General features: G+C 36.2%; 1 protein-coding gene across 6 annotated transcripts in view; it reads left to right on the forward strand.

Annotated features, from left to right (window-relative positions):
* Nucleotides 1–9,383: 9,383 nt before the first annotated feature.
* LOC145660494 (single insulin-like growth factor-binding domain protein-2) overlaps nucleotides 9,384–24,316 on the forward strand; it is a 1,012,667-nt gene continuing 997,734 nt past the window's right edge. For 4 of the 6 annotated variants that reach the window (XM_081725613.1, XM_081725615.1, XM_081725614.1 and 1 more), the window contains exon 1: nucleotides 10,130–10,263. Coding sequence is in view for 2 of the 6 variants with exons in the window: in XM_081725610.1 (XP_081581736.1) it covers nucleotides 9,972–10,263 (292 nt within the window). In the remaining 4 variants the exon portion in view is untranslated. Of the gene's footprint in view, nucleotides 10,264–24,316 lie in introns of all 6 variants that reach the window. The other 2 variants (XM_081725610.1, XM_081725611.1) reach the window with 2 other exon arrangements.

Below are 24,316 nucleotides of genomic sequence, written 5' to 3' on the forward strand. Positions count from 1 at the left end.
AAGAAGACTAAAAATCATCATACACACGAAGAATTTGTATGAAACTATTATTATAGTTCTATACTTTCCTGCTAGCTAGTCTAGTGGCTAGCGTGTGTGCTTTTGGTGCATGTAGTCTGGGGTTCGATTCACGTTAGAAATTAATTGAAACTAATTTTCTAGCTAACTTTTATTAACTGCCCGTCTCCTTTAGCCTAAAGGACTTGGTGCGAGCTGTCCCGGGTTTGATTCCCGGTGGGGCATTCGGTCGAAAAAGTGTAAAAACCTTTCTCAGGCCAGCCATCCTGAATGAGGTTTACTGGGTTTTCCTCATTCAAACCAGGCAAATGCCTAGGTGGTACCTAACTTGTAGGTCCCAGGCCGCTTCCTTCCTTCCCCAATCCTTTATTCCTTTCCTTTCCCCGGATAGTGTGCTCGCCGAGGGACGTCATTCCTCATATATAAAGGGCTAAATGGCCATGGATGCCGAAAGCCCAAAAATCTAAATCCTAAATCCTAAAGGACTTAAACGTAAGACGCTAAACTAATTGTTCGTTAATGTTCATTTAATTTTGAAACGTGATTCTAGAAACACAATTGTGTGCTCTATTCTCACTAAATCTATGGTTGGCTACCTCTCTTGATGTGTACATCTGTGTGTATCAACACATTGCACTGAAATATAACTGCAAATTCTAAAAGAGTATAAACCCATTGATTTATAGAAGAGATACCTTATATGAATTTCTTAGGGGTTAGTCAAACTTCAGTCAAGCGAGTCCAAAAAACATGCCATGTAGAATATAAGAAATACCACTGAATCCAAGCAGTGTTCTGTTAAATCTTTTTTGTGCAGAGAGAGCCAAAACTGCTGCATTTCTTCTAGTATGAAAAGATGAATAAACGTATAATTACATTTGATGACTTGGTAGATTAAAATGCTGCAGCGCTGACATTTCAGCAACTTCTGTGCCTTCGGGCCTATCTGAATAATTAGGTTTGTTTGAATTGCTGGATCTATCAGAGTGATAGCGGGTCTGAAAAGGAATTCCGACTCGAGTGACTTGTATAAAAGTCATGACCAAAGTCATCTAAATTGCATTACGAAGACATAAGAGTTACGATATTTAAAAAAAAAAAAAAAGAATGAAAGTTTCGCAAGATGAGAAAACTAAACATGATATTGCATATGGTCAGTTTAATTCTCCTTTTCATCAGAACACTTTTCAGATTAGGTGCTAATGGTAATTTATTATTGGAAAAAATTTCAATACTAAAAAGGTACTGAGGAAAGTATTTAACTAAATTTGAGAAAGTTGAGAAAAGTATACAGAAAAAAAAGAAGAAAGACTCTGCATGCAAAAAGTCTGGTGCTAGTGTTTTGTAAGCTTCTGACAAAACAAATGCTGGACAGGAAAGAAAATCTCTTGAGAAATGAAACTGAAGAATGTTTTAGCATTCAAGCTTAATTTAATACTAGTGCGATAATTATATTCAATGTAAGATACATCTTACAGACAAAATTCACTGCGCGACTCTTGATTACATAGAAATGTTGCTATGCATTGTTCACCACATTAAACATAACTCATTATTATTTGATATCAAGAAATAACTTACGCATGCAAGACAGCACCAATACTATTAATCTACGTCTGTATTATACAAATAAAAAAGACTGTTTAACGTGAAGGAAATGGTTGAACCGTTCGGTGTAAAGTTTCTGACATAGAGTTAACACCTACCTCAAAGTGGGTTGTTGTCACGTCATATTTATTAAAGTGCGTATCCTAATAGAGGAGAGAGGGTTGAAAATACATAACAAATAGAGTACTTCACGTTAGTGAGATGAAACTTAGTATATAAAATTCTTGTTAAAAACGAGTAAGCACGTATCCAAGCATTTTGAGAAATTTCAGTATTAAGTAAGGAAGAAGGTCAATTTCTATACCTTTTGTTAATTTAAGAATGATGACATTGAGCTTGTATGTCTTGTGTCCCCATTAAAACGGATGATTTTCTTGAAATGATTTGTTTCTTTATTATACTGTATGTAGCATTTGGATCCCAGTCGGACTTTTATAATGTTACATTCATTAACATGTGTGCTGTAAGAAGAAGGTGAAACTAGGTATATAAATATCTTGGTTTAAAATGTGAACTCATCTTCCATCGTCTTCAAATATCAGCTTTGAAGGGGAAAGGAGGCAAGTTCCAAATACGTGGTGAATATGTCAAAGTGATATCGTGATTGTCTGTCTGATCTAATAACGTGAGTTGTTGTTAAACCTTTGAATTACAAGTTTGTTTCTTCTCCATACCAAACTACAGATATGACAGATTTAATTCTCATACTCTGCATTTGTTTCAAAGCAGTCGCCATTAACTGATCAAAGACTTCTGTCCGGCACTATACAGAAAATGCCCCCATCAATAAAAGAGAATTTAAAAAAATGCTAGGACATGTTCTGTTTATTTATAATAAAGAATTAACATACTGAGTTTCAGCTCTCCAAGTTGAACGGCTTGTGAGGTACTAAATTTTTAGCAAAAATTCGGACTCCCTTAGAATATGTAATATAATGAAAGCGATACACGTATGATAACTTCCCAGTTGGAATTGGGGCCTAACAATATACCAAAAGTCATTTCATTTGACTTTGCAATTTGGATGTGATGAACACGCACACATAATTACATTCAATTTTTTATATAATAATTCATATATTACACGTGATTCATTTTTTCCCCAGTAGTTAGCTCCTCTAAAAAGTCTCAGGCTGCATCTCAAAACTATTTAATAAGTACTATTGTTATTATTACAATTGCAAATATCAATATCTAAAATTGCCTGAAGTTCTTTTTTTCAATAGAAACAAATGAAGAAAAGAAGAAAAAGGGTGCCTTGAAAGAAAAACGTAGACAAATTCACCAGTGTTCAGAAGCTGTCTACAATGCACCGAGCAGAATGGATCGGTGGGTCGTAATCAGAGTGGATCGGTGGGTCAGAGTGGGTCCCGGTAGGTGGTGGGTCGCAGTGGGTCACGTTCTATTGACTCGTGATCCACTGACCCGCTCCATCTCTGGACTGCACATACGGATAAAGCAATCACATATAGATTTTAACCTTCCTGACTTTACTTAATCTCCACTAATTTAAGATAATTTACAAAAAATGCAAGAAAGCAATTATTAATAACAAATATAAACATATAGAAATGTCCGTGTACTCGAGACTCGAACCCGCGTTGTCCCACGTACTGACACCTTACCGACTTATCCACGGCACAACTTGTAACTTGTTTATACTCAGTGTGTTACGTAGCAACGCTACCAGATGTCAGTACTGGTGCGACTACCGCCTTGAAGACCCATTTCGCAGTTAGGAAATCACTCTTTTAACCCCCATTATCAATCTATCTATCTATCTATCTATCTATCTATCTATATCTATATCTATATCTATCTATCTATATATATATATATATATATATATATATATATATATATATATATATATATATACACGGAACTGGTTGTTAAAAATTAGGATAACGTCACTGGGCACACTTAGTATTAGGAGGAACACATATTATTTTCACACGGTATTATGCTATTTATTGTATTATAGACGCTTTAGTTTGGTCACCTTCGGGGAGGCATTTTCAGAGCTCGGGAGGGAGGGGCAGTGCCCCCCAAAAGCATGTCTGAAAGAAACACTGATCACAAATGCTAAAACTGGCGGCACAAATCAGCACAAATTGAGCCCTAAATAATAGTATAAATTTGAATCCAATTTTAGTACGTGGGATGGGGGCTTAATGGGAAGTTAGATCCTGCCATTGTTGTTCAATTCCTTTGTTGTTCTAAAGTTTGCGGCACAAATTAAGCACTAACTCGTGATAGTATTAGCAAGCCTTTACCGAGAGATGCAGGAGAGGGACTTGACCAGGGGCGGCTTGTCTATAAGTGCTGCAGAGCTGCAGAACTACCAGCTATTTTAGTGGAATAAACATATTTTTAATTGAGTTGAATTGTGTTTAATTTAATCAAGCTAATAACATGTACTGATGATATTTGGTCTAACAGTGTCCTGAAATTGTACTGCTGGATATGCTACATAGCGTAGAATTACTGGAAACACCTTCTGAAGCTTAATAATATTGCAAGAGCTGTGCACGGATTGCCCTATGCTTTAGCACTGAGACCAAAATATTCACCAGCCGCACTGTATTACGTTTTTCTTGTTTCTTAGATAGGGTTTACTAGAGCTGCACTTCCAGCAGCTCAGAACTCACGAATACTTCCGAAGAAGCCAAAGACACACGACGTGATGTACAGTACCACAGCTTTCTATATACCATATAGAAGGCTATGACAGTACACATGAGGCGCCGTTCTCTTGCTTTTGATAAAGGTCTTCAGTGTAATTGTTGTGCGCTTTGAAAATAATAGTATTCCATGTTCGAATTTGTGCAAATTTTCTGAACAAACACAATTTGTGTGACAATTTTAAGGAAACCATAAAACTTTTGGAAATTCGCCTAACTACCCCAATGACAATAGCTGAAGCAGAACGTTACTTATCTAATTGCCAGGAAAGACTCAATGCCACAATATGCCAGGAAAGATTCAATGCTTTGGCTGCCTTATCAATCGAGCGTGATTTTCATATCCACCATGTCGAACTTCAATGATAGAGTAATAGGGCATTTTATACAGCAGAAGGCACATCGGATGGACTTCATTTACAAACGATAAAATATCTATAATTCAGTAGTAGGAATTTCTTCCTGTAGATATTACGTGAATCCGAAATTTTTATGGTATCTGAAAACATTATGTTTCTTACGATATGGATATGGTATTTTAAAAGTTTGTTGTACGCAACAATGGCGTATTTAAGAGGCAGCTATCGGGCTGAAGCTCCCCCGAAATTCATAGGCATCCAAGAGGAAAAATTAAGTGCTTATTCATATGCTGTGTATAGCTCCTCCCCAAACAAAATCCTGAATACGCTACTGACATCCAATAATCAAAACAATAGTGTTTTGGTTGCATGATACAGTGAAGTTGCATTTTCAACTATAATTGTCATTTATAAGATTAGAATGCTAAAAATTATGCTGGTTGGTGTACACTTTATAATTAATTACTGCAAATGGGAAATTTAATATACCTATGTACAAAAAAACAACTGTGCAGAACTACCTCAGATTATGGTGTCGAGCCGCTACTGGACTTGACGCACCCAAAGTGTATTTGTCAATGGCGATTTTGGCTTAACATCAAACGAGAATCGCGACTTTAATTTCTTAATAACTTCCTATACGTAGGAGCACTAACTGTGTGTATAGCACTAACGGTTGATATAAGTTTTATTATGATTTTCAGATGTGGCGATTTTGATTTAATAAGCGTATGACTAAGCACTTTTATTGGTCTCCTAACACATACAGATTTCATAAGAGTTCCAAGCAAAGGATTTTTTGAGCACAGGTTTGAATATGTGCAGAGAATTACCATCTCTATATGTTAAAAAAAAAAAAAGTGGACCAAAATTAATTCAGAAAGTTATTAGGGAAAGAATTTTATGAGGTAGATACATTTTTTTTTTTGGCGACTACACAATTTTTCAATCATTCAAATTAAAATTTTTAGCTGTCTGCAGAGAAAGAAGAAAGAAATTGAATAGTACGGGAAAAAAAAGGGAGAATGTCCATTTTTACTAATTTTTCAGGAAACGATTTTTAAAGTTCAAAACATTTTATTTCGTAAACTAATCGTGGAAAATGCTTCATTTTTGGTTTACAAGTTCTTCACTATATTGGAAACTAGCTTGCAAAATCTTATTCAAATTTTATTTCCTTAGATAAAAGTGTATAATGACAACAGCCAACTCTTAGTTTGAGCTGTTCGTGTAATTTAAAAAAAAATTAGAGAAAGCCACCCCCAGAAAATTTTATCTTGAGAGGATTCGTAAGTGTTATATTTTTCGCTAATTAAAACGTATTTCCTTTTAGTTATAATTGTAAATAGAAAGGTACATAACACTATGGATTTTGAAGTTAATTAAAACATAATTACTAATTAAAGGATTATATTAATTTTCCCATTTCCAGCCTAATGAGAGAACTCTAAAAAAACGGCCCTGCAGAAAATGATTAATTTTACAGCCAGTCCTTTAAAATATCAATTATAATTACATCAACTTCTATTCTAAGAAATTGCTTGAGGGATAATGCAATTAGAAATTACATATTAAATGATGGTGTATATATATATAACTTTGGAAACTATTTTAGGACATACAGAAAATGTTCCTTAATCAGTTTCTGCCGAGGTGGTTGTTTGGATGGAATTTAGAACTTTTTAACTTCAAAATTCACACTATTATGTATCTTCTTATTTGTGACTATAACTATTAGAAAATATCTTTTAATTATCGAAAAAAAAAAGCAAGACCTCATCCCCTTTTAAACCAAGTGCGACCGAAAATAGTAAAATTTGAAAATCTTAGTATTGTTCGCAGTTTCAAAAGATTAATATCTCACCTTCATATGCTATTTCTGGATGTAAGAATTCTTCCTTCAATAAATTTGACTTTGGAGGTATTTCAGCTCTTGATTTTGTGTTCACCAATCCTATGTTCTTATCACGTTGAAGGTAGGAACGACCACGAATTGGAAATGTTACTTGAGTGAAAAAATGAAATTTTAAGTTTTACGTCCCACAGTTATGCCGCTTAGGCTAAAAGAGATGGTTGATTAGAGATGAATGAAATGGTGGAATGAAGAAAGTGGGAGGAAACGGGAGAACCCCGAGAAAACCCACGCACACGGTGTTTGTCCACCACGAAGTTTACATGGCACGAGCTGGGATCGAACAAAGGACACCATGCACCAGAGGTGAGCGCTCTACCACTGAGCCAACGCGGCCCCTATTACTTGAAAGGAAGTGAACCTCTGTTTTTCATGTATAATGTAACGAAGACATCTGAATAAAGTATAATTCTTATTTTGACCACTGCAAGAGTCACAAAATAGTTCAAGATTATGGATGTTGGGAGATATTTTTTTTTATTATTATTATTTTTTTTTTTTTGTTAATAAATAGACTGTTGAAGCTGTATTTAGCTGTATTAGTCTGTCAACACTGGAACATAAACACAGTTAACATTATCGACAAAAAGGTAGAAAAATAAGAGTAAAATTAATGCCATGAAAATCTAAATTTTGCCCAAAAGTGGACATCTCCCCTTTTCCCCTGGACTCTTCAATTCATTTTTATTGGAAACTGGTAATTATAATACTTATTAATTTCACTACAGTCAGCAGCAAATATTGGTATATCACGCCTATTCTTTTATCCATAACTTGGGAGTGTTAATTCAGTTATCTTTGACATAGAACGTAATGCTCTTTACGGAACTGGAAACCATTTCAATTTGTCAATACGTTCGAGATTAGCTCAGGGTCGGCCCTAGACAACCTGCCGCCCCCTTTCTCCAGAAAGAACAAATCTTAAAAACCACGATTTTAGGTATGCTACCCGATCATGAACAACGAAGGGGAGGGAAAGACACTAGCACTCAGAAAGGCTATCTTGTAAGATAAGATAATTTGTTAGTGAAAGATAGAGCAAACACACCTGCAGAGGAAAGATGGTAATCCCTTTTATAGAATTCAATCTCAATATATCAGTTTGCAATTCCTCCAACTAGCTCTTTATCTTTATTGCATGATTTTCCTTCTACATCTGTTAAAAATTAAAAAGAAAGAAACTTGTTTCCATAGGTTCAATAATAAGGAACTTGTTTGTGACAAAGACAAGACTAGTTTTCATATCAAAACTGTGATAACTAACTAAATGGAACAGGTGTTCGCTACTGTTCGAGAATTGAGTTCTTGTATTTGACATCAATCAAGTAATTGATGCTGGGATTTGTATGGCCATTTGCTTTAGCACTCACTGGCCATGTAACCTTTAACTAATGCGACATAAACATAATTTATGAATATAGTATTCAAATAAAAGGTCAGCTTAGTAAATTTAACTACCATCATCATGAAGTCTGTTTCCAATAATAAATATTCATTTTAAACAACATTGTTATGACAGATTTTGCAGCCCCTCGAAACTTGCTGCCCTGTGTAATTGCATGTGTTGCACATATGGTAGAGTAGGCCCTGGATTTACTGATAAAAGAACATGAAGTGTGCTTAAGACTATACTAATGTTTCTGAATACCTAACACACCGTAACAAATGCTCTTAAAACACTTTAATGCACTAAAGTGAATATACTATTCCACTCTGTAACTTTTAAGCTACAGAACGAATTTCCACTTAAAAAGAAAGGAAAATAATTGTTTCGGATCAGAAATTTTAAATTATTTTTTCCCCTTTTTTAAAGTTAACATGCGCGGTTACGCACTGAGGGTAAGGGAGACAGTGATGATGAAATGGATGATAATAGAGGAGTGAAGAAAATGGAAGAACTACGAGAAAACTCACGCACATGGTGTTTGTCCATCACGGGATCGAACCAGGGATCTTACGTAGCATAGAAATACTCTACCTCTGAACCACCGCAGCGCCTTCAAGCATTTTATTTTCCAATGGAAGGGGTTTCTATAAAAATTTACGTTGGCGCTTGTTCCATGGTTAGAGGTGAATCTAGCCCGGGTCCGGGGGCCTAGGCTTTCCAGGTTTTTGAGTGACAAAAATAATTGAACCTATTCTGGATTCTAATTGGCCACCTTCAGTTTTTATCTTCTAGATCCGCCTCTGTCCATGGTATTAAATAATGTAAAGAACCTATTATGGTTTTGCGTAAATCTCATCTAATACTTAGCAAAAATTACTTAAAAAAAGAAAAGAAATGAAATCTTTAAGTTTTACGTTCCACGATTATGCCGCCTAGGCTAAAATGAGACGGTGATGATAAGAACAGAATGAAATCATGGAATGAAGAAAGTGAGAGAACCTCGAGAAAACCCACGCACACGGTGTTTGTTCACTACAAAGTCCACTTGGCGCGAGCTGGGATCGAACCAAAGATCCCATGCATCAGAGGTGAACGCTCTACCACTGAGCCACCGCCGCACAGAAATTGCTTAACGAAACAACTCGAATATTATTTAAAATATTTCCAATAATAATAATAATAATAATAATAATAATAATAATAATAATAATAATAATAATAATAAATAGACGGAACCTTGCAATTTCACATATTTTTATACCAGTTTCCAGTATCTTCTGTTCTAGCTTCTATCTGCAAGTTGAAGGAGTTATCGCTAGATGGCAACACAAGTTTCCAATTCGCGAAGGGAACTGGAGTAAGAGAGAGAATAGGAAGTTATATGTATGTGTTACAATTACTTCTTTTTTTCGTTTAGCGTACATACTATATAAAGAGTAACAGGAAGGCGCAAAGTTTAACGTGACAACTGCGTTCGTCTGATCGTAATAGATCTTTGGGACTCCCTAATAAAACAGAAAGCCGCGAAATTGCAAGTAGTTGGCGCCGTTGTGCTCGGCGCGGGATGCGAGCTTCTCATCTGTTGTGGCACGTGAATGCTGTACTTCGATAGCACAGTAGTCAGCGTGGCGCCGCTAGAGTAGGGTTGGCTTGTGCTAGCTGAGACTCGAATTGAGGTTGAAACACTCGTATTTCTGCGAAAATAGTAGCGATTATTTTTCAGAAAAGAAATTCGGTTTTCATTTGTGACACGATGAGTAAATTAGTTTTCGTTTGGTTAGTACATAAAATCGAAAGCGAAAATTAAAAATTTGACGAATAAATAAAAATATTAAAACCCAAGTTGAAAAATAAATATACATTTTGTACTTGCAATGCAAAAATAATTGCTCTCTCATGTGAGGGCAGTGTGAGGTGCATTTAATTTTATGAAGTGTTAACCTCGTTTAAACAAAGAGGATCAACCAAACGCGAAGTGGTTTTTGGTTTTTTGTGTTGGGTAAATGGGGTATCTAAGTGTCGTGTGCATTCTCTTTGGAGCGACAGTGTATGTGCAGGGGTTTAGCTGCGTATGCAGCCCGGCAGAATGTGAGGATATCAGCGAAGACGATTGCCCCGGTGGAACTGTTTGGGATCCTTGCGGGTGTTGCCGGGTTTGTGCCCGTGTTGAGAACGAGGCCTGTGGGGGACCTTACGGCTTCTATGGATCTTGCGCCAAGGGCTTGGAATGCGTGGTTTCAGTTCTCTCCTCGAGTAAAACCGTCGAATTCGCCAGCGCTGGAGGCACTTGTGTCCGTAAGTACTGGCTTAGCCCATTCTTTTTTCATTTTTTTTTTTCAGAATAAAATTACCCTTTTTCTGGATTTTGTATGAAGTATTGATATTTTTATACGTAGCGATTCATCACAACGATTATTCTCCCGAGCCAATTCAAGTTTTTCATTTTCGAGATTCAGATATTATAAATGCAAATGAGTATTCTTGTTTTATATAAATTTCAGTTTAATGCTGATGAGCCTTTTTAACATTGAAACTGAGTGGAACTTCAGATGCAAGTTACATTCTTTACTACGGTACCATAAATTGAACCTAGTTCCCTGAATCAAAGACGATAACTCCGATCATTTGGATATGAGTAGATCCAGAAAGAGGGGGCTTGAGGGGAGCCTCATCATTGATAGGACATGCACTAAGGTTGATGAATGGCATTCGAGAGATGATCACGTGACTGATTTCCTTTTAAATTTTTGACATGATTTGAAAATACACATGGAAAAACAAAACACTTTTGAGATAGGTTTATTTTATATGTTTGATTCTCCATTTCTTTAGTGTGACCTTTTATTGTACAGTTACATTGAAAAATCTTGTAAACTTGCCTTCGTTCTCAGGAGTCATGCTTGTAGTCTTTCTACAATTGCACAATTCAGTCTTATTTTCTCTGTCACACGGAGCCGCGGTGGCTCACTAGTAGATAGTTCACCTCTGGTGCATGGGGTCCTTGGTTTGATCCCAGCTCGCGCCAAGTGAGCTTTCGGGTAGACTAACACTGTGTACGTGTTTTTTCTCAGGGTTCTCCCACTTCCTTCATTTCACCATTTCATTCATGTCTCATCACCATCTCCTTTAGCCTAGCCGGCATAACCGTGGAACATAAAACTTTAAAGATTTCATTTCATTTAATATCTCTCTCTCTCTCTCTCTCTCTCTCTCTCTCTCTCATACATACACACACTCTCTCAAGGTCTTTAATGTAAACTTTTAAATTACTGTAGTTAATGTGCTGGGTATGGTAAATCTCCTTTGAATATTGAAAATCTTTTGAACTGACCATGTATTGTAAACAAATAGAAATGACCCATATAAAGATAGATATAATTATTTTATGGAGCTTTCCCTTGCACATTTCTTGTTCGCCCCTTTCTACTTACTGAATTATGTTACTTTTAGTCAATATAGCTGCGCAATATTATTAGCTCCGGGCCTGCAAATACATAAATCTCGGGCTGAATATGCGTAATGTTTGTTATGTTAACCAGAAATTACTTTATGAAAAACTAGAATTTGGGCAACGTATGTCACCGTAGAATTTCTAAAGTATTTCAAAATATATTGTCATTATTTTTTTAAGAGGATAGTTAGTACTGGAAAATACTTCAGTCACCACGATGCAAGGAGTTTCATTTTCGATTGATTTGATTTCAGTTTCCCTTGCAGCAGCGAGGCTATATAAGACGTGGACCTACTGATTAACGTGGAATCCGAACCATCTAAGTTCCAAGGATTGAACCCGGGCTCTCGTACGCTAACCGCTTAGCTACGAAGGAGCTCGGTGTTATTTTCGAGCCCAGTCCTGCGAGGTTTTGGTGGACAGCACCGTGTTCGTTGTTTTTCACAGTGTTCTCCCATTTCCTCATAAATTGTCATTCACACAATTTTTTCATAATAATTTTTCTAAATCAACCGTCATAAGAGGGATATTAAATTAAATTAAAGATGTATGACATATATGTGTAAAGTCATGAGATATTACGTCAAGGTATGATCTGGGTGCATTTTAGTCGTCTTGAAGTGAAATGTCAATCATTCGAACCAGCATATTTCATATTACCTTGTAATTTTTACATCGCTTTATTCTTAAAAATGTAATTCTTCATCTTTTACTAGAAAGTGTTTGAAAATTAGGAAATGTGACGCGCGGTGATATGGAGAAGGTAGTAACGTTATTTAGTTGACAGTTTATTGACATAGTTATTAATCAGACTTCTTGCTTCACAGTCGGAAGGTTCCGCGATCAAACCTCGTATTTGCCATTGTAACTGAAGCTTTCAGGTTTTTTTCCCTCTTATAGGCTCTGCCCGATTTATTTCCATTTATTTTCTTATGAGGAGAACGCTAGTAGGGCTTAAACATTGTTTTATTTGATTTTGAGTTTTTCGTACCTTTCAGCAGCGATTCCATATGAAACACATATCTACAGCTTAACATGAAGTCCGAATCATTGAGCTTCCGCCAGGAGTCGAACCCAGGTCTTCCACTCCAAAGGTGCATACGCTAAAAGCTTAGCCACGAAGGAGCTCGCTCATAAGATTGTAATGTTAATACATCCTCCATATGCACACGATAACCCTTGAACGAAACCGAATTTTTGAATCCTTGAACCGAATTTCTTGTAATAGGCAGCCATGGAACGATTAATTATATCTCGATCGAGTTTGTTAATTGAGTCAATCTGTTAAAATATGTATAGGTAACGGAGAGTGTAATGGTGTTTATCCATATCCCGATTAAAAGCTATAACATCCCCTAGCTTCTATGCAACCTTTACAGTAACAAAGACATGCTGGTTGCCTACATTAAAGAGATATGTAGCATTTCTTAGTGCTAAATGCCCCTTTTAATATCCCGTAGACGCAATCATGTGATTCTCTTTACTGTCTTTAGTAGAGTTTATGCTGGTTAATTAATAATTCAAGTACATAATTCTTGTTGTACACTCTGTATCAGAACGATTAAATAACTTAAGACAATATAGTTGTAGTCAATCTTAGAAGAATGTTATTCTCAGTTGTTTCTTTTGTTTGTGTTTGAAACAATCTGATTTGAAACTGGCGCATTGATGAAACTGCTAATATTATCGTATATACGAAAAGCCAATATATCAAGGACTATTCAAATAATCAACGTATTACGTAAGTATATACACGTTTTTAACACTCACCTGTTGAGTGAATTTAGTTTAGGTAAATGTTAGGATAAAACGTATTTCAAGGGGACACATTTTATCATCTCTTTCAATCTTCAATAAGAGAGCAAAAAGTCTTCCCTTGCTCATCCAACCCAGAAATGTCTTTGGAAGTAATCAGATAAGAAATTTTGCAGGTGTCCACTCGGCCGTGGACTAAACACCTCTCGTTATCTTTCGATCAGCTCTTTCTTCAAGGAAGTGATTCATTGTCACGCATTAAAAATAACAGGAAATCACTAACTAGTTCATTTTTAAAATACTGATTTCATTTCACAGGTAGGGAGGTATACGAAGACACAATTATATATAAATCTCCAAAATTGAATTATAAATTAGATATTTAAAACAAAAAATCTGTGCATTTGAGATTTATATAAAATTCGTTTATATGAGTTTTAAATTCGTAAGCAACAAAAGCTCAAGTTGCTATTTCGATTCAAATTGTCTAATATATATGATAAATACATATTCCTTTTTTTGATATGCGAGACGGGACATAATTGGATCTGAACCACTACTCAAGTTTGTATTTCCCCGGTTAACACGGTTCTATAATTATATCTGGAGGAATTGGTGCAAACATAAATAATCATACAAAATCAAATTCCTCGTAACGGGGAACAAACGCATCAATAATTATGTGCCCATTAACTCTACAATCAATTAGTAAATCAAAACTCATGTTATATGAGTATATGGTAGATTTTTCTCACTACTGTTTCTCGCTTCCAAGAGATGGCTTAGGGGAGCATTTACATCCGTTTGAATATACGTATATACTTTGAATTTTCATTATCTAAATGTAAGTTTAGAGACCAGATTCAAATAAATGCAATACCTATAAAAAAAAAACAGAGTTAAAGAATAAGAATATAAATAGATTGTTCAAATGGAAACATAGAACAGATTACTAGAATACTTTTCGATTTATGAAATTTAGAAAAGGAGATGCTAGATGACAAAAATTACAATTTTTGAATGTGGTTCAAGTACCAGAAGTAGGCTAAAAATACAAGCGGATGTATCCCAACCTTCCTCTAGTGATGTTAGTTGGAAAATTTTCCACTATATTTAACTGCACATTCAGCTACAAAACTGAATTTCTGTAGAGGAAAGTTAGTCAGCAACAAATTATAATTTTCCAATTAGCTTTCGGGAACCGGAATATTTTCCAATATTTCAAGTTGGGAAGTAAACTTTTACACAGTGTTTCTCTCTCTCTCTTCATCTGCGAGCTCCTTCGTTGCTAAGCGGTTAGCATACGCGCCTTTGGCATGGAAGACCTGGCTTCGATTCCCAGCGGGAGCTCATGTAGTTCGGATTTCACGTTAATCAGTTGGTCCCTTGGTCCCGTCTTATCTAGTCTCGCTGGTGAAAGGGACGTTAAACTCAAAACCAACTCAATTCAACTCCTCTCTGTGTGTGTGTGTGTGTGTGTGTATGTGTGTGTGTGTATGCAAAGAGCAGAGAACATGAGTTCGTAGAGTACAAATATCCCATTCTATTAATTAAAATTTCAATTTATTAAAAGTCATGAATATTTTCCGATTCATAAAAACATCCTCCACTTATTCCTACATCGTTGTTTAGCCGTAGAATTTATTGGTAATAAATATTGTCTTAAAAAGTTTCATGAAATGAAAATCTAACGATTCTTCATTTCAAGAATGTTTCAAAAACTTCAATGCGTTCTTCCCTCAGAATCCACCTTTGATCTTACAATATTAGATTTCGTCAGTTTAATACGCATAAGACGGTTTTCTCATAGCTTTACTACTTTTATAGGTTTACATTCTGCAACATTTATAAATAAGTAGATATAATAGAGAGAGAGAGAGAGAGAGAGAAACACTATGTAAATTTTTACTTCCCAACTTGAAATATTAGAAAATTTTCTGGCTCCCGAAATCTAATTGGAAAATTATAATTTGTTGCTGTCTAAGTTTCCTCTAAAGGAATTGTATATCTCAATGTGCAGTTAAATATAGTGGAAAATTTTCCACCTAACACTACTATATATAATATCCAAAACTGTTCGGATTATGGAAAGTATTTTCACTTGTTTCTACATCGTGATGAAAATTTTCCGATTCATGAAAATTCCTTACATTTGCTTCTACAGAGCAATAAAACTTTCCGATTCACAAAAAGTTGTTTTACTTTTTGCTTCAAAATGATGAAAATTTTCCGACTCTAAAAATTTCTTCAATTTTTCCATACAAGACACAAAATATTTCGATTTATGAAACATTGTTTCACTTATTCCTACATAGTACTGAAAAGTGTGTGAGCCATTAAAATTTTCAGATTCTTTAAACGATCTTTCCATTTTTAACATTTCTATACATAAATTCAATCAATTTTATGAATACTGAAGAATTGTTACTTGATTACTGATATTCGTAAAGAACGGAAAATTTTCCGGAAAAATATAGAAGAAAATTTTCCACCTCACATCATGGCTAAACAACGATGTAGGAATAAGTGGAGTATGTTTTTATGAATCGGAAAATTTTCCGTTTCAAAATACTGGGCAAATGCTAGGTTAGTACCTTGATCTAAGGCTCTGGAGACCTTCCTTTTATTCCTTTTTCAATGTTATTTTCATCTGTTGATTACTACAGTGTAAAGTGGCCTCTGAGGATGTATCTGGTAGCTTATAGTAAATAAACAATAACGGCATAATATATCTTTACGAAACGTGTGGGTTAATTTAACTACGGCCTTACAGTCCCAACAGATAGCTCAAGTTTTAATATCAATTTCCTGACTTTTAAATACTATTTTTATATTGCTTTTGCTTCCAATTGTCTTATGTGTGTTCCCACCGAGAATTGAACCTGAAATCACATGAACAAATGAGAATATGTTAAATATTTTTGAACACTTTAATATACAAAACACGAAACGCTTCAATGATACGATGCATGAATATGTTTTGGTTACGTCCTGCCATGTATGATAAAAGAAACCCGGAGGGTGAAGAAAAAATAACAGAAATCTCTTTTATATTTACTCCTTCAACAAATTCCCAACCTCAGAAGGGCAAGCCATAAAGTACGTGATAAAGTCACACAACGAACACTTTTATTAATACTAATAATACTACATAACCATATCGCTTTCCTGAAATTCTCGAGTGTATATTTAAAAATCTACTGTTGTTCCACGCCAACCAGTCTTATTTTTTGTTGTACCTTCGAAGTGAAAGATATTCATTATTACATTTGTTGGACTCTAGTGAGTCAGAAACTACAATTAATAAAGAGTTTGTTTTGTCTAGTATTCCTGCGATTAGAAGGGCCTTATCTAAAAGATATTTCATTCGTATATGAGAAAATAGTAAAGTTTATTTTCTAAGAATAAAATAAACATTTTCAATGTGAAGCTAACATTAAGTTTTGAAGAGGAGCTAAACAGAAGAATTTGTTACCATTTACATAAGTTTTCAGACAGTTCACTATACTCTGAAATGGGAAGAAATCAAACTTGGAAACATTTTACTAGACTTCGTCAGAAAGTGCAACATGTAAAAAACATTGCAAGGTTAAAATAAAATAAAGAACAAAGGTAGCACAGACGTGTTATGGAAACATTTAAAAGACAGCAACCTACTATATTAGTGAATCCGAAAAAAAAGTTTTAACGAATTTTAGATATTCAATTTTATCATCACAATTTCAGATATAGGTTTGGATACGAATCAAGATCTGAGATTCGAAATTCGGATCCAGATCCGAGATCCGGATCTGAGATTTGGATTCGAGGTCCGGTTCTAGGTCCGGATCTGACAAAATTCGGATCCGGATCTCATTAGGTCCGGGATATCCGGATACGAAAATTTTTGGCCATCCCTACCCAATATTGCTAAAATTTATCCTATTCAGAGAGATAAGAGATACATAGTATCAAAAATATGTTTCTCTAAGTATGATACTTGACTCTTTGACTATTGAATGGGCTTCGAAATTGCGATAATAAATGCTTTTAAAAAAAGTTTCGGACCGAGTGTAAATGTGAAAGGCTGTTTCTACCTTTTGTCGCAGTCTGTGTGGAGGAAGATTCAAGCATTAGATTCACGAGCTGTTTACAAGGAAGATAAATCAGTGCGTACACGTAGTGAAATGATTTGTGCTTAGCATTTCTAGCAGTGAACCAAGTTGAAAGTGGCCTGATATATATATATGTAATGTAGAACGTATTGCAGAGCATACTGAAGAATGAGGAACAGCAGACAGACTTGATAGATTATTTTGACTTATGTGAGGAGGTCTTTTGTCGAACTCAGTAACTAACTAAGGAACCGAACGGTAATGGCATTATATCTGCCAGCATAGAATGAATGTTGTCTATCACGTACGAATAAATTCTGCGAAGCGTAAAACAAAGACTTCTCGCACTTGAATGGACATAAGCATGTGAATTGTAATACGAGGTATCAAAGAGGACCCAAGTTTTCGGAGCTACAATACAAGAGCAGACGGAAGTTGGCATTGAAGAAAAAGCAATACTTCGATTTGAAAAAGGAACTCAAAATTAATGCACTAGTCTAATTCGCAATAAACTAAGAAAAACTAATTTCTAGAAAGTGCAATACATATTATATATTTAGATTAAAACGCACCTGAGATGTGATTAACATGCATTAAATTGTGAAAGTAAATACTTTTGTCTTATTACAGGGCCACAACAGCTTGTCATATAGATAAGTATAACTAATGTAAAACTTTGAGGATAGAGAAATAAATACGTTCCTTTCTTGGGACATTGAATCCATATGAGAACAGTGGCGGCATTTCAGATTCTGTCAGAGAGGCAAGATTATGCTCCGACAAGAGCTTGACGTTTTTTGTTATTACATTTTAAAAAATGTATTTCTCGAACTTAAGTAGGAACAATTGCTTCCCTGCCCTCCCAAATGACGGCCCTGTATTAGAAAGTCATTACTCGCTATATTTTACAGTTTCTGATCTACGGTGATCAAATTTTAAACCGGAAGAAGTAAGAAAAAATAAACTCTTCCGGTTTTGTAGAGCGTAAAGGAAACGCTGAACCGATTTCCAAAAACCGTTCGTCCCTATCTATTACCGTTTTTATGGTACGGCTATCAACGTTAAAATTAGAAATTGTTGATTTTAACACTCCCGGTTTCAATAGAAGGTTAACGGAGTAGATAGCATGTATTGTTGGGACGTTTAATCGATTCCAGGAAAACATTTCTCGGTATCTCTCGCCGTTTTTGCTTAATGGAAATCAATAATGAAACCAGATGTACTAGTAAATTTCAAAAATTTCGGTTTTAGAAGAATGTTAAGAGTAGAGATGATATATTTTATTGAGAATTTGATTCAATTCTAAAAATACAACTTCTAGCTATGTATTATCGTTTTTTGTTCTATGTCAATCAACGTAAAACCCTAACTTGAACGTCCATATATTTCTACACTTTTATAAACTATTCCCAATGATCAGCAATAAGAAATTCAAAGAAAAAATATTTATTTGAAACATATACTAGACAACTTTAACTGGAATAGCAGTGAAGTTTGGAGATTTATATACCAATATAATTGTGTCTTTATATACCTCACTACCTGTGAAATGGAATCAGTATTTTAAAAATGAACTAGTTAGTGATTTCCTGTTATTTTTAATGCGTGACAAGGAATCACTTCCTTGGAGAATGTTTATAGTGATCTTAGAAGAAAAACGTTGATCGAAAGATAACAAGAAGTGTTGGGTCCACGGCTGAGTGGACATCTGCAAAATTTCTTATCTGATTGCTTCCAACGACATTCCTCGGTTGGATGAGCACAAGGAAGATTTTTGCTTTCTTATTGAAGATTGAAAGAGATGATAAAATGTGGCCCCTTGAAATGCGATATATCCAAATGTTATTCTGAATTTTGCATCACATAAAGATGCAATCCCAGAACGTGAAACAAAAAGCTAAACAGAAAGGATCAGTGGCTCAGTGGTACAGATCTTACCTCTGTTGCGTGGGATCATTGGTTCGATCCCTAGCCATATAAATTTGTTGTGGACCACATCGTGTTCGTGGGTTTTCTCGGGCACTCTACATTATCATTCTATCAATTCTTCCATCATCATTCACTTGCTTTCATCATCGGTCTCTCTCAGCCTAAAGTGCATAATCGTAGGACGTTAAACTAAAATATTTCATAAAGGTAAATAAGGAAAAGCGGAGGTATAAATAGGTGATGGTAAAATATATTTGTTATGAAACTAAATATGTAAATGGAAAAATATTCAATAAATTACTCATTGTATATGTTTCTAGACTGTGATACATAGCTCTGAAGAGCTTAAACCATCCAGTCGCGATCAGACACGCCAGCAGGATTTTCCAAAAAGCGAGGGAAAGGGCTGACACAAGTTCAGTTGCCAACACACACACACACACACTTTCTTCATTCCTCTTCTTCATTCCCTATCATCATAACTGTCTCCCTCAGACTCGGTGCACAATCGTGGGGACATAAAACTACAAATTTCATTTCAGCCATTTTGATTTCAGTGATTTGTGACATCACAGTTTGCTGCTTCTCGTCAAGCTAAGGCACGTGGAGAGGATAAGGAGCATACAGGAAACCTGACCTTGATAAAGACAATAGTTAAACGGCAACAAGAACATCGATAGCGTAGTTGATGATTTTGCAGGCAGAGCACTCATGAATCCATGACTACGCGTATAATTTGATTATGAGTTGAGTCTCTTTCAGCAGCGAGATTACATGAGATGTAGACTTAAAATTTAAGATGGAACACGAATCATCGGAGTGGTTTTAATTTTCAAGGCTTTCTAATCTGGAATCGAACCTGGGACCTCGTGCACGAAAGGCGCGCGTGCCAGCCACTAGGCCAGCAGTAATGACTTTCTTCATTGTGGAGCTCCATCTTGGCTAAGCGGTTAGCGAACGCGACTTTAGCGTGAGAGATCTGGGTTCGATTCCCAGTGGGAGCTCATGTAATTCGGATTCCAGGTTAATCAGTAGGTCCCGTCTCGTATAGCCTCGCTGCTGAAAGGGACTTTAAACTCAAAATCAACTCAGCTTTCTTTATTGTTTCTCTCTGTTTTTCTCAGATTATTAAAGCGTGATCCTACATCGGGAAGTTTGGTGCCCGCGGTAGCTCAGTGTTAGAGCACTCATCTCTGGTATGGGATTCTTGGGTTCGATCCCCGATCTCACCAAGTGGGGTTTGTGGTGGACACACCTTCATTTTACCATTTCATTCATCATTATCATCATCACTGTCTCCCTTAGCCATGGTGCATAAACGTGGGATGTTGAATTAGGACTTTCGTTTTATCGACCAGTTTGAAATGACTGCTCTGTAATATTTTCACTTGGTTTCTTTTGTAACTTTACTCCTTAATCAGTGGTTGCATACCCTGATTTCGGTACATGTGCTTTCGGTGCGCGAGGTCCCGGTTCAATTTCTGATGGGAGAGCATCGAGTAAAATGGTCCAGATCCCATTTTAAACAATAAAGGCTCGTCGTGTATAGTTTAGCTGCTAACAAAGGAAGTAAATGTAAATCAGTCAGTCCGTTGTTTCTTTTATTAGATGCCTTCTCTTACTGTGCACTTCCAGCAATTGATGATCTAAATCAGTGGTTCTAGAACGTAGACGTTAACGCCGCCCAGCAGGGGCAAATCCAGGACGGACTTCTGTGGTAGTGGTGGGTTATAATACCGCTACTTAGAGCTACTACTTTTAAGAGCTCCAAACTCTGGGATGGGTTTAATTTATATATAAAATAGGAAAGTTTCCTCTTTTGGGGGACGATCGCTCCCTGGATCCGCCCCTGCCTCCCAGCGTGCGTTCTCGTTACCAAATGGGGCGCTAGAACAAAAAAGGACGATCGAGGGACGATAGATGATTTAGAGTCCGTTTAATATTTCATGACCTGTTAGACTTTTTGTTATTATGAGACGAGAGTAATTATGCGTGTTTTTTACTAATTCTTATGTTTATTTTTGCAAATATAATAGCAATAATAATAATTATTATTACAATTTTCTAATCAGTAGTTACAGAAGTAATGATTCTGAGGAATATGAAACATATTTACTGTGTATGTGTATTGATTCAAGAAAGAAAAAAAACTAAAAATACACAATTGAGTCTATAATACTAAAAAAAATGTAATACTTCTATTACTAGTAGAATGCCTGTTTCTCGCAAGTGGAGAATACCTTTCAGTTTGAACATGAAAGACACCAAAACTGTCACCGAGCAACTTAGAGACCCCAAAAAACTATAAATTCGACACTAATATCGGTCATTTTCAATTATTTTTACATGTCACCATCCTCCCTTCGGTGTACTAGAGAGAACTGAACTAAATTTGGACTTAAATGGCCATCGGAATGTCACTAGTTGCGTCACCAACCCGGAAAACTATAGATTCGACACTGATATCAGTTAGTTTCGATCATTTTTATATATCTCCCCTTCTTCCTCCCCTAAATTCCGGGACTCAGCGAGCCTGCAAACTATGGATTCGACATTAATATAGGTCAATTTTTGATCATTTATATATATATATATATATATATATATATATATATATATATATATATATATATATATATATATATATATATATATATATATATATATATATATACACCCTCCATTAAACTGCTCCGTCAAAGTGAGGTGATAATAACCATCCCAGACCTGAACCTCATCTATGTTGAAAATTTGATTGAGATCGGTCGGGTATCTCATGGGTTATTAAGTCACAAACATTGTCATTTTCATTTTATATAAATAGATTCTAGGTATGTTTATTATTTTGAAGTATCAAGCGCGGCTGATAATGAAAATGACTTAGTTCTCGGAAGATGAGTAGTTAAGAGTAAGTCCATCGTATTTGTAAGTGTAGAAATACCAGAGTACAATTTCAATTTGCAGCGAAACTATTCTCTAAATATTCGTTTTGATATTTATTCCTTTTAGCTTCCGGTTTTTAACAAAGCCGCTGACTTAAGTTTCACAAGCTGTTCACCATACCGTCGCAAACCACAACGGAGACAACATGCAGAAATAATTCAGAAGCCATATTACGTGTAAAAGACGAAGTGGAACTACAAAGTAATACAAACACTACAAATGTGTGTGTGTGTGTGTGTGTAAGAATGCATTTCACTAACATACCAATGCCACATGAATTCTATCCATTTCTCTTGCTCTCTTCGTGGAAGAGAGAACATACAAACTTGATAGCTAACGGAGAACGGCAAATTCCACGTATGCTTTTGTGCATCCTCTTTCCGCAGATTATCCAGAATACTGTCAAAGCAACAACTGATGCTGAAAATTGAAGATTATTCTACTGTGCTATCTTTCAAACAAATAAATTATTTTGCAGCCTGAGTAAGGAATTATATGTTGTGATGTACGTATGTAGCTATAGGTTATAGATATATCAAAAATATATTACTCGTACTTTGATAGTATGATAGTGGGAAACTACAGCCACAATCCAGTCGTGCGACGAAGTTTTTTATTATCGTGCTCACCTAGTACAGTAGCTTTACATCTTACGTAAGTAATGTACTTTCTATTACTTTCTCTTTCAAATTTTTGTCACTGCATTGACCGTCTATGTCTACACTTTCCAAACAAAACTAATATCTTGCCTCACCTTCCACACTTTTGTTTATACTATGGGATGCAATACACATATTAAATTCTCTTCTTTGGTTTCAGTTTTAAGAATCATAAATTGACATATTATCTGCAGTACCTTTCAGACCTCAATTCAACTCTCGTCAAATTCTATGCTTTAGGCAGGAGTACATCTGATGCAAGGCGGTAAAGTTCTCGTGCCAAAATAATAGGATCATAATAAATGCTTACAAAACTCCGGGGTCTTCGAAAACTTTTGAGCGGTAGTATATATATCACCCTCAAAGTAGGCTCCTTGCGACTCCACTCACTTCTTCCAGCGGTGCCGCCATTGTTGGTAGTATGCGGAAAAGGCCTCTTTCAGAATGGATTTGAGCTCGGCTGTCGTTGCTGCAATAAGGTCCTTTCTGCTCTGAAATTGCGTTCCTTTCAATGGCCTCTTGAGTTTATGAAACAGCCAGAAATCGCAGGGTGCCATATTAGAAAAGTAAGGAACCTATCGAAGCACAGAAGTCCGGTGTTTCGCCAAAAAAGTCTGAATCAAGTGCGAGGAATGTGCTGGAGCATTGTCTTGATGGAGGCGCAAAACACCTGTTGACCACAAGTCCGGTCTCTTGCGCCGCAGAGGACATCCCTGTAGTGCTCTTTAGTTATTATTTGACCCTGTGGTACGTACTCGTGGTATACAACTACGTGGGAGTCAACGAGCCTTCTTTGGTCTTCGTGACGAGGACTGCTTCCACTGTGACGACTCGGATTTGGTTTCCGGGTAGCACCGGTACACCCAGGACTCGTCACCAGTGATGATGGTATTCATGAAGTCTGGGTCACTGTTTGCGGAGTTCAGCATGTCCTGTACGACTTCAACACGAAGTTACTTTTGCTCCGCCGTTAGCAGCTTCGGCACGGATTTCGCCGCCATTCTCTTCATGGTCAAGTCTTGGGTCAAAATGGAATATGCCGAAAAAGTGTTTATGCCCACCTCTTCCGCTATTTCTCGGATAGTCACACGACGATCCCGTATCACTACAGCATTTACGTTGGCAATGAACTGGTCATTTCGGCATGTTGATGGGCGACCGGAGCGTGCCATGCTCTCCACCGATATTCGACCGTCTTTAAACAGGTTGTACCACTCCTTAATCTGTGTGACGCCCATAGCATGGTCTCCGAAAACCGTCTGAATCTTCCGAATGATTTTCACCTGGTTGTCGCCTAGTTTTTGGCAAAATTTGATGCAGTAGCACTGCTCCAGTCGTTCCGTCATTTCACTTGTACTGAAAAACTGACGCAAACACTACACACTACCTTACTGAAATGCTACTTGCCAGCCACTGACGCTATAGACAGGCGGAAAAAAATTCACGTATGCGCACAAAGGTTCAAGGACTGCTCACGCAAGCGTGCTTGCTTCAACTCCACCAGATTTTCGAAAAAA

This window comes from Thermobia domestica, chromosome 9 (genome assembly GCF_964235325.1).
Source record: "Thermobia domestica chromosome 9, izTheDome1.hap1.1, whole genome shotgun sequence".
NCBI lineage: Eukaryota > Metazoa > Arthropoda > Insecta > Zygentoma > Lepismatidae > Thermobia > Thermobia domestica.